General features: G+C 40.7%; 1 protein-coding gene across 6 annotated transcripts in view; it reads right to left on the bottom strand.

Annotated features, from left to right (window-relative positions):
- Positions 1 to 624: 624 nt before the first annotated feature.
- LOC133617838 (uncharacterized) overlaps positions 625 to 12016 on the bottom strand; it is a 48141-nt gene continuing 36749 nt past the window's right edge. For all 6 annotated transcript variants that reach the window (XM_061978126.2, XM_061978130.2, XM_061978129.2 and 3 more), the window contains 2 exons: positions 8170 to 8274; positions 625 to 1656 (listed from right to left, as the gene is read on the bottom strand). In XM_061978126.2, the coding sequence (XP_061834110.2) occupies positions 1536 to 1656; positions 8170 to 8274 (226 nt within the window). In that variant the 3' untranslated portion in view covers positions 625 to 1535. The remainder of the gene's footprint in view (positions 1657 to 8169; positions 8275 to 12016) is intronic.

Genomic DNA, 12016 nt, shown 5'->3' on the forward strand with positions numbered 1-12016 from the left:
TGAGCACACTGCAGCTAGCCCTGGATAGTCCCACTCCTTAATACTTCAGTCACGTGCAGGATTCTCACAGGAATGAGGTAAAAAATATGACCTTATCTACTGTACATGTTTGACACCTGTGTAAAGTTGGCCCCCCCACCTTGTCAGTCTCCCCTAACTTGTCCTAATCGTTTGTGCCGTTACTGGTTTTAGGTTATTCTAAAATTCATTTTCTGACTTGCGACATCCAGTCCCCCCAACACACACACGCACACATCAGCTTGGCAATAATATACATCAATTAAGTACTTTATCTTGATTTCTTTTTCTATTTTGACAGAAAAAAAGACATATACTGCATGCAGTTATATATCTTTTAAACTTGTTCTTATAATGCAACATATATTTTATCATACATAGCCTTATGATTTCAAAGCAAGTTATCCATCAAATTGTACACTGTAAACATGACAATATACATTTTTTTTTTTTTTTAAAACAGCTTGGTCTTCAGAATCCTACCGTAAGAAAAAAACTGTAGTACCATTTTTACATTTACAGTAAAAAATGGTGAAAACTGCAACTATATTTTTCATGCAAAAAAAAACACAAAAAAAGAGTGTGACCATTTTACTGTAAATGTTATGGTAAAATTCTGCCATTTTTTTGACCGCAAAATCCACAGATATTTCTTTCTTACAGTGTAGGTAAAATATACATTTACTAATAATCAAATGCATAGGTAATCCTGTGACAAAATCATACGGCTAATCCTTAAAGGCAAGCTTGGCCGGTAGGACAAAATCATGCGGCTAATCCTTATATATGTATTTTATTTACACTTCAGAATCAGAATAGTTTTTATTGCCATGGTTTGAGAACAGGTTCACAAACTAGGGATTTTTCTTGGTGCAATCGTGCAAAATAAAACACAGAATAGGTAATAAAATTAACTGTAATTATTTTGCTTTTATTTATGTTACAAGTGGCCAGGGAAGGGCACTTAAGGGCAGCCAAAACTGCAACGTGGCCCTCAATGAAAACGAGGTTGACACCCCTGCTCTAGGAGGTGCCTCGCCCAACAAAAGGGTCTTATTTCATGGTTATAGAGGGCTCTCTCAATATTGAAAACTATTTAGAATGCCACAAAATGCTTTAATGTTCTAGCTATGAAAACATTGATTCCTACTTAGCAGAAAGTATTTTTTTCCGGTCACGTCCAGAACCAAGTGACAGCAACAAACAAGGGATTACTGTCGCTGCGTACCGATTAGATCCGAATACATGTAGTATTGTTAACTTAAGCTATTGTACAACCATAGCTAATTTCTTGTTTTGTTAATTGTTGGCTTCCTCGAAGCTTGAAAAACGGTATCTTATTACTAAAACGTATTTTACGTTTGTGATTGTAAAAGTCCTCTCGTTACAGGAGGTAACAATAAAATCTGCCCCATTATGAGTAAATAAGCAGTTAACCGTATAACTGCATGATCCAGCTTAGGAGCTACAGCAGCGATATTAATGGTAGATAATGCAGGATAGTCTGTGTGGCGACGTCAATCAGACTTCTTAATGGAGGAGGTGTCGGGGAACGTCAGATGCGGAGTGGTCAAGGGGTCCACTGGCGATGAGGTTCTCGGGGGCCTGAATGGCAACTGTTGCAAGGGAATCTCCTCACTGTCATCAAGAAAGACAAAGATGTCATAACATGTACAAACCCCGTTTCCATATGAGTTGGGAAATTGTGTTAGATGTAAATATAAACGGAATACAATGATTTGCAAATCCTTTTCAACCCATATTCAATTGAATATGCTACAAAGACAACATATTTGATGTTCAAACACATAAACTTTTTTTATTTTTTTTTGCAAATAATAATTAACTTAGAATTTCATGGCTGCAACACGTGCCAAAGTAGTTGGGAAAGGGCATGTTCACCACTGTGTTACATGGCCTTTCCTTTTAACAACACTCAGTAAACGTTTGGGAACTGAGGAGACACATTTTTTAAGCTTCTCAGGTGGAATTCTTTCCCATTCTTGCTTGATGTACAGCTTAAGTTGTTCAACAGTCCGGGGGTCTCCGTTGTGGTATTTTAGGCTTCATAATGCACCACACATTTTCAATGGGAGACAGGTCTGGACTACAGGCAGGCCAGTCTAGTACCTGCACTCTTTTACTATGAAGCCACGTTGATGTAACACGTGGCTTGGCATTGTCTTGCTGAAATAAGCAGGGGCGTCCATGGTAACGTTGCTTGGATGGCAACATATCAATCAATCAATCAATCTTTATTTATATAGCCCTAAATCACAAGTGTCTCAAAGGGCTGCACAAGCCACAACGACATCCTCGGTACAAAGCCCACATACGGGCAAGGAAAAACTCACCCCAGTGGGACGTCGATGTGAATGACTATGAGAAACCTTGGAGAGGACCGCATATGTGGGTAACCCCCCCCCTCTAGGGGAGACCGAAAGCAATGGATGTCGAGTGGGTCTGACATAATATTGTGAGAGTCCAGTCCATAGTGGATCCAACATAATAGTAAGAGTCCAGTCCATAGTGGGGCCAGCAGGACACCATCCCGAGCGGAGACGGGTCAGCAGCGTAGAGATGTTCCCAGCCGATGCACAGGCGAGCGGTCCACCCCGGGTCCCGACTCTGGACAGCCAGCACTTCATCCATGGCCACCGGACCTGTGCCCCCCCCCCCTCAAGGAAAAGGGGAGCAGAGGAGAAAAGAAAAGAAACGGCAGATCAACTGGTCCAACAGGGGGGCTATTTAAAGGCTAGAGTATACAAATGAGTTTTAAGATGGGACTTAAATGCTTCTACTGAGGTAGCATCTCTAATTGTTACCGGGAGGGCATTCCATAGTACTGGAGCCCGAATAGAAAACGCTCTATAGCCCGCAGACTTTTTTTGGGCTCTGGGAATCACTAATAAGCCGGAGTTCTTTGAACGCAGATTTCTTGCCGGGACATATGGTACAATACAATCGACAAGATAGGACGGAGCTAGACCGTGTAGTATTTTATACGTAAGTAGTAAAACCTTAAAGTCACTTCTTAAGTGCACAGGAAGCCAGTGCAGGTGAGCCAGTATAGGCGTAATATGATCAAACTTTCTTGTTCTTGTCAAAAGTCTAGCAGCCGCATTTTGTACCAACTGTAATTTTTTAATGCTAGACATAGGGAGACCCGAAAATAATACGTTACAGTAGTCGAGACGAGACGTAACGAACGCATGAATAATGATCTCAGCGTCGCTAGTGGATAAAATAGAACGAATTTTAGCGATATTACGGAGATGAAAGAAGGCCGTTTTAGTAACACTCTTAATGTGTGATTCAAACGAGAGAGTTGGGTCGAAGATAATACCCAGATTCTTTACTGATTCGCCTTGTGTAATTGTTTGGTTGTCAAATGTTAAGGTGGTATTATTAAATAAATGTCGGTGTTTAGCAGGACCGATAATCAGCATTTCCGTTTTCTTGGCGTTGAGTTGCAAGAAGTTAGCGGACATCCAATGTTTAATTTCATTAAGACACGCCTCCAGCTGACTACAATCCGGCGTGTTGGTCAGCTTTAGGGGCATGTAGAGTTGGGTGTCATCAGCATAACAATGAAAGCTAACACCGTATTTGCGTATGATGTCGCCTAGCGGCAGCATGTAAATACTAAAGAGTGCAGGGCCAAGAACCGAACCCTGAGGAACTCCGCACGTTACCTTAACATAGTCAGAGGTCACATTATTATGGGAGACGCATTGCATCCTGTCAGTAAGATAAGAGTTAAACCACGACAAGGCTAAGTCTGACATACCAATACGTGTTTTGATACGCTCTAATAAAATATTATGATCGACGGTATCGAAAGCAGCGCTAAGATCAAGAAGCAGCAACATAGATGACGCATCAGAATCCATCGTTAGCAGTAGATCATTAGTCATTTTTGCGAGGGCTGTCTCCGTAGAGTGATTTGCCCTGAAACCGGATTGAAAAGGTTCACAGAGATTGTTAGACACTAAGTGTTCATTTAGCTGCTGTGCGACAATTTTTTCGAGGATTTTCGAAATAAAGGGAAGGTGGGACACCGGTCGGTAGTTTACCATGAGGTCAGGATCAAGGTTAGGTCTTTTGAGCAGAGGATGAATAACCGCTTTCTTGAATGCTAGGGGAACAGTGCCGGAGGAAAGTGATAAGTTTATAATATTTAGCACTGATGGACCTAATAATACAAAAAGCTCCTTGATAAGTTTCCCAGGAAGTGGGTCAAGTAAACATGTTGTTTGTTTTATCCCACTTACACGCTGTAATAGTTCCTCTAATGTTATTTCATCAAAAAGAGAGAGACTATTTTGTATTGCAGTATCCGTCGTAGATACAGTTGTATCTGTGTTCATAGAACCCAGTTGTAGCTGGGATGCGTTGTCTTTAATCTCCTTTCTAATGAGTTCAATTTTCTTATTAAAGAAATTCATAAAGTCATCTGCCGAGTGGGTGGAGCTTTTGGGAGGAGTCCCTTGTTGGGTTAGCGATGCTACTGTACTAAACAAAAATTTTGGGTCGTTTTTTGTTGAGGCGGATGAGATTTGAGTAATATTTAGCTTTAGCTAAGGTAAGCATGCGTTTATACGATATTAAACTATCACTCCATGCTTGATGGAAAACCTCAAGCTTGGTCGCGCGCCATTTGCGTTCCAACTTTCTACATGATAATTTATGAGCTCTGGTTTCCTCTGTAAACCATGGGGTGCGCCTTTTAGGGGCCCTTTTTTGTTTTAGCGGTGCTATGCTATCAATGGTTTTGCGCAGGGCATTGTCAAAGTTGTTAGTGAGGTTATCAATAGAGCCGACATAATTTGGGAATGGTGCCATTACCGAAGGCAGTAGGTCAGCAAGAGTCATCGTTGTGGCGGCATTAATGTTGCGGCTGCTATAGCAGTTATTATTATTATTAGTTTGTTGACAATGAGTCAGAACTTCGAATTTTATAAGGTAATGATCGGACATTACTTTAGTATACGGGAGTACCATAACTTTGGAGGTGGTGACACCCCTGACCAGCACTAGATCTATCGTATTGCCGTTGCGATGCGTAGGTTCATTTATTATTTGTGTAAGACCACAGCTATCAATTATAGTCTGGAGCGCCACGCACTGAGGGTCCGATGGGGTATTCATATGGATATTAAAGTCCCCCATTATGATTATATTGTCTGCGTGCGTCACTAGATCAGCAACGAACTCTGAGAATTCATTAATAAAGTCCGAGTAGGGCCCTGGGGGGCGGTAGATAACAGCCATATCGAGAGGCAGCGGTGCGACAGACCTCATAGTAAGCACCTCAAACGATTTGTATTTATTATTTAGGTTAGGGGTAAGGTTAAAGTTTTCATTGTATATTAATGCGACCCCCCCACCCCTTTTAAGGGGACGGGCAATATGCGCATTCGTATAGTTAGGAGGAGATGCCTCATTTAGCGCAAAAAATTCGTCTGGTTTGAGCCAGGTTTCGCTAAGACCAATGACGTTAAGATTGTTGTCTCTAATGACCTCATTAACTAATAACGTTTTGGGAGACAATGATCTTATGTTTAAAAAGCCCATATTATAAGTATTGGGCTGTTTTGACGAGTTTTTGTTTAAATTATCCGTAGTAGAAATATTAATAATGTTGCGTTTATTATACGTAGTGCACTTTAAATAGTTTCGACCATATCTAGGAATTGATACGACGGGAATTTTCAGATTGTTTGCTTGATGCTGCGATCGACTAAACGCATCATGATTTGCCGCCTCAGTAGAATGCATATCTACCCCGGACACATTCACAACAGAAAACACATTATGTGAGTTGTGTGTTATTCTAAGAAAATTGCTATGCGTACAGGAATTATCCAGCCTGGCGCTGGCTAGTTCTAGCTTAACTGACTCCTCACCCGGACTAGCAGGCTCTGTAATTGCCTGTGACCGGGCTTGCTCTAGTGTAGTTAGTCAAATGTGACTTAAACAGTAGTCTATATTCTTAGACAGGATGATGGCGCCTTCCTGGTTAGGGTGAAGGCCGTCCCTCATCAGCAAGCCTGGTTTGCCCCAGAAAGAGGGCCAATTATCAATAAACGTTAGTCCCTGTTGTCTACAGAAGCTAGCCAGCCACTTGTTAAGCGAGACTAATCTGCTATATCTCTCATCATTGCCTCTCGCAGGCAGGGGGCCAGAGACAATTACTCGATGCCTGGACATCTTTCTAGCGAGATCACAAGTCCTGGCTATGTTTCTCTTTGTAATCTCTGACTGTCTCATTCTAGTGTCATTGGAGCCAACGTGTACAACTATATTCGCATAACTAGTGGTGCGATTAGCCTGTCGTACGTGTTTACTAGGCCTGTTGCGAGTTAGCTCCCTAAGATTAGCCTCTATGTCAGGTGCTCGGGCCCCCGGGATGCACTTAATTGTGGCTGGTTTGCTAAGCTTTATGTTTCGGGTGATGGAGTCCCCTATGACTAAGGTGTGGTGCCCGGTAGACTGGGGTGTAGGACTAGCTAAAGAGCTAAATCTATTATGCGTCTCAACCGGTACACCGTAGCTTGTAGGCCGCTTAGGACTACTACATGCTGGGCTAGTTAGCTCGCTACAGCTAACGCTAGCAGATGTGTCCGCAACATCTAAAGTTACGAGATTACTCTGCTCTAACTGGCGGACACGGCCCTCTAGCAGAGCCAGCCTCTCCGTGAGTAAGGTGCAAGACGCGCAGGAAGCCATACTCACGGTGTTTTCTGTCACCGAGTGAAGTTCCTGCTGTCTTCCGAGAAGTCCTGGTCACGGTGTGCAGGAGTAGACTCCTTCTGACCGGCGCCCGGCGACGCCTTTCTCCGCGCTAGCTTCGTTAGCTTAGCAGCTAGCTGCTAGCTAGCTGCGGGAGGGGTGGAGAGACAGAGATCGGGTGATTTGCAAGTTGAATAGTACTACTAAATATGTTGAGAAAGTAATAAAGAAAGCTGCAGAACAATTTAAAAGCACACAAATAGAACGATACTTAGCTTTTTCGAAACAGCTAGCAGTCAGCGAGCAGTCACGCACGGTGAACCGGAACCGTATATATATGTTGCTCCAAAACCTGTATGTACCTTTCAGCATTAATGGCACCTTCACAGATGTGTAAGTTACCCATGTCTTGGGCACTAATACACCCCCATACCATCACAGATGCTGGCTTTTCAACTTTGCGCCTATAACAATGCGGATGGTTCTTTTCCTCTTTGGTCCGGAGGACACGACGTCCACAGTTTCCAAAAACAATTTGAAATGTGGACTCGTCAGACCACAGAACACTTTTTCACTTTGTATCAGTCAATCTTAGATGAGCTCAGGCCCAGCGAAGCCGACGGCGTTTCGTTGATGAATGGTTTTTGCCTTGCATAGGAGAGTTTTAACTTGCACTTACAGATGTAGCGACCAACTGTAGTTACTGACAGTGGTTTTCTGAAGTGTTCCTGAGCCCATGTGGTGATATCCTTTACACACTGATGTCGCTTGTTGATGCAGTACAGCCTGAGGGATCGAAGGTCACGGGCTTAGCTGCTTACGTGCAGTGATTTCTCCAGATTCTCTGAACCCTTTGATGATATTACGGACCGTAGATGGTGAAATCCCTAAATTCCTTGCAATAGCTGGTTAAGAAAGCTTTTTCTTAAACTGTTCAACAATTTGCTCACGCATTTGTTGACAAAGTGGTGACCCTCGCCCCATCCTTGTTTGTGAATGACTGAGCATTTCATGGACTCTACTTTTATACCCAATCATGGCACCCACCTGTTCCCAATTTGCCTGCACACCTGTGGGATGTTCCAAATAAGTGTTTGATGAGCATTCCTCAACTTTATCAGTATTTATTGCCACCTTTCCCAACTTCTTTGTCACGTGTTGCTGGCATCAAATTCTAAAGTTAATGATTATTTGCAAAAAAAAATTTTTTTTATCAGTTTGAACATCAAAATATGTTGTCTTTGTAGCATATTCAACTGAATATGGATTGAAAATGATTTGCAAATCATTGTATTCCGTTTATATTTACATCCAACACAATTTCCCAACTCATATGGAAACGGGGTTTATATATGTTACACTATAACAAACTTGGCTGTAGCGTAAACAAAAAAAAAACAAAAAAACATGGCTTACCGCCTGTGTCGTTCACCGCTAATTTGAGAGTTCAGGGCCTCGATCTTTGTTTGCAGCTGAGAAACTTTGCTGCGAAGATTGGAAATCTCCCGCACGTACTCGCCACTGTGACAACAAAGTGAAAGAACACATTTAAAATGTCGACTAACATGCATACTTTTGTTTTAGTCACGTTTTTGTCCAGTTTTTACTGTAAATGTTCTATTCTAACTTGGGAATTTCTGAAAAAGAAAAAGATCTGCAATCAATGGAGCTTCAAATGACCTAAAGGAAATCATCGTGATGAAATGGTCATTTTTTTTATTTATTACACTTTGCAAAGTCTACTGTCTTAACCCTCTGGGGACATTCTATTTGAACACTTCAAAGCCCAACAAAACAAAAAGCCCTTAAAGGGGAACTGAACTTTTTTGGAATTTTGCCTTAAAGGGGAACTGAACTTTTTTGGAATTTTGCCTATCATTCACAATCATTATGAAAGACATGACGGATAGAATTTTTTTTTTAATGCGTTCTGAATATTAAATAAACATAAATAAAAGTCCACTTACAGCGGAGCTAATGGAAGCTCCACTATTCTGGCCATAAAATCCGATAACTAACCATCCAAAAAGTGGCAACAATACTCCATTTACATTTCGTGACTTGAATATGAACCAAGTATTTGTGATATTGTTATTATAAGATGTAACGCAGACAAACTATTTATAGTGGCGACGTGATCACTTCCGTGTGTCCCTATGTTTACATCATCGAGTGGTCTGCTGTTTCCTCGCTTCCCTGCTCCCTGTAAGTATATTCTAGATCAGACCTGGGCAACTTAAGGCCCGGGGGCAACATGCGGCCCATTAAGCTTTTCAATCTGGCCCGCCGGACATTCCCCCCCCCAATTTTTTTTAGATCTTTAAGATGGAAAGTCTAGCTGCCATTATGATGTGCAGTGATGTTTTCTAATGAGTAAGTCTTGAACTATACAAAGTATTTCAATGGTTGGAGTCTGCGCTTTTGCATGATATACTAGTTACTATGGTAATCTAATTAGTTACTATGGTAATCTAATTAGTTACTATGGTCATCTAAGTCACAGCAGCCCAGACGAGGCACCAAGCAGTGTGGGTGGGGAGCATTTCCACAGAGTGTTTCCAACGCGGCCAGCCTGAAATGCGGGTGTCAGGGACAGACGCGGAAGGAAATTTTTACGACAAAGTTCTAAAGCTTAGTGATATATCAGATTGTAGGCGGGTTTATTTTTTACCCCTCGCGTTCATATTTCGCTGTTTGTTGCATTTTTGTTTCGTTTCGCTTGATTGTAAAATATGTCGATATTCAATGTTTTATCGTTTATAGTTAATATTGTAAATCCCACATTCTTTATTTTCATGTACATTCTGGGTGTCTCATTCAGTAAAAAAAACAAAAATTCCATCCCGTTTTTTTAGGCGGTCTGTCATAACGTTTTTAGCATTCAATCAGACATTTATGTGAGGTTGTATTAGTGTTCCTAAAAATAGATGTACCGGCCCCCAGACACATTATTTTCTCTAAATTTGGCCCCCCGACTCAAAATAATTGCCCATTTTTCAGGGGCTCTATAGACAGAATTGAACGGCTTTTGATCGAATTTATTTAATATTTAAAATGCATTTAAAAAAAATCGTCATCTCTTTCATAATGATTGTGAACGATAGGCGAAATTCCAAAAAAGGTTTTTGAAGGGCGCAAAAAAACTGGACTCATAAAATATATATATATTTTTTTACTTTTTGCTCAAATTTCTAAATTTTCAGTTATGAACAAAAATATAAAATACATATATTTTTTTATATTGACCCTTTTGAAGGCCTTCTGATCAGATAATGTCACAGGTTTAAATTTGTAAATAAATAACTTATGTTATGTAAATTTATACTAATTGACAACTGTGACATTATTTGATCCAAGTGCACGTTTTAAGTTTTATTTTGACTTTCTTCAGCCAATAGGCCTTGCTAGTACATACTTGCTAACCTTGAGACCTCCGATTTCGGGAAGTTGGGGGCGGGGGGTATATTTACAGCTAGAATTCACCAAGTCAAGTATTTCATATATATATATATATATATATATATATATATAAGATAAATACTTGAATTTCAGTGTTAATTTTTTTACACATATACACACACATAACACTCATCTACTCATTGTTGAGTTAAGGGTTGATTTGTCCATCCTTGTTCTATTTGTCACTATTTTTCTAACCATGCTGAACACCCTCTCTGATGATGCATTCTGCTTCGTCTCCTTGTTGTGTGCGCAGTTGTGCGCAGCACTCTCTAAAAGCCCTAGATGTTATTGTCACATATGCATGTACAGTAGATGGCAGTATTGTCCTGTTTAAGAGTGTCACAACATTGCTGTTTACAGCAGACGAACTGCTTTACTGTAGTCAAAACGTGACTGCTGTTGTTGTGTGTTGTTGCCGCGCTGGGAGGACATTAATGAAACTGCCTAACAATAAACCCACATAAGAAACCAAGATTTCACCCTTGATCATTCTACAGTTATAACGTGATTGGGCAGGCACGCTGTTTATATCGTGGGAAAGCGGACGTGAAAACAGGCTGTCGACACGTCACTCAGGTCCGCATGGAGCTGGAGGGGGCGTGGCCTGCAGCTCCGCCGGAATTTCGGGAGATTTTCAGGAGAAAATTTGTCCCGAGAGGTTTTCGGGAGAGGCGCTGAATTTCGGGAGTCTCCCGGAAAATCCGGGAGGGTTGGCAAGTATGTGCTAGTATGATGTTGCAGTTCAAATTTGACTGCAATGTTAGTTTGTCTCCTTAATGTTACGCTGTTGTATGCGATATGACATGTATTGCGTTGGACTAGTTTTATGTAAAACGTTGATAAAATGCCTCGCTGTCAGAGAAATATGAACAAACGCAGCTTATTAGCATTAAAGATAGACACACAAAATGGTGTGCTAAATCTAATCTTCTTAGTGTTCTTTTACATTAGAAATAAAAAAAAATGTTGTAATATAAATGCAATATGACCGGCATGCGGACATAATGTCATGACGTCGCACGCACTGTACTGTTTTACGGAAGTAAACCAGGCTTCTACTCTAGTCAGTCTCGGTAGAGGCGTATTTGTGGCAATTTCTAGGATTTTGTGCAATCAAAGTCAACATTTTCTGAACCAAATTATTGAGCGTAGAAGATTAAGAAGGAAGATGACTCTCGCAGTTTTACGGGATATTTTGCTTCTATGTCTGCTTGAAGAGCGTATGTGGGCGAGCAGTCCAGGAGAGGAGTGGTGGAACTTTCACGTGCGTTACTAAAACATTATTTTCACCTGTTTTTTGCTCCGTTATCAATTATTTTCTAACTGTCTATTTTGACAAATATACAGTACAGGCCAAAAGTTTGGACACACCTTCTCATTAATTTCTTTATTTTCATGACTATTTACATTGTAGATTGTCACTGAAGGCATCAAAACTATGAATTACCACATGTGGAGTTATGTACTTAACAAAACAAGGTGAAATAACTGAAAACATGTTTTATAGTTTCTTCAAAATAGCCACCCTTTGCTCTGATTTCTTCTTTGCACACTCTTGGCATTCTCTCGATGAGCTTGTAGCATACTTGCCAACCTCAAAACCTCCGAATTCGGGAGGTTGGGGGGGGGGGGTTGAGGTGGGCGGGAGTATATTTATAGCTAGAATTCACTGAAATGCAAGTATTTCTTTATATATATATATATATATATATATATATATATATATATATTAGGGCTGCAACTAACGATTAATTTGATAATCGATTAACCTGTCGATTATTACTTCGATTAATCGATTAAT

This window comes from Nerophis lumbriciformis, linkage group LG18 (genome assembly GCF_033978685.3).
Source record: "Nerophis lumbriciformis linkage group LG18, RoL_Nlum_v2.1, whole genome shotgun sequence".
Classification (NCBI taxonomy): Eukaryota; Metazoa; Chordata; class Actinopteri; order Syngnathiformes; family Syngnathidae; genus Nerophis; species Nerophis lumbriciformis.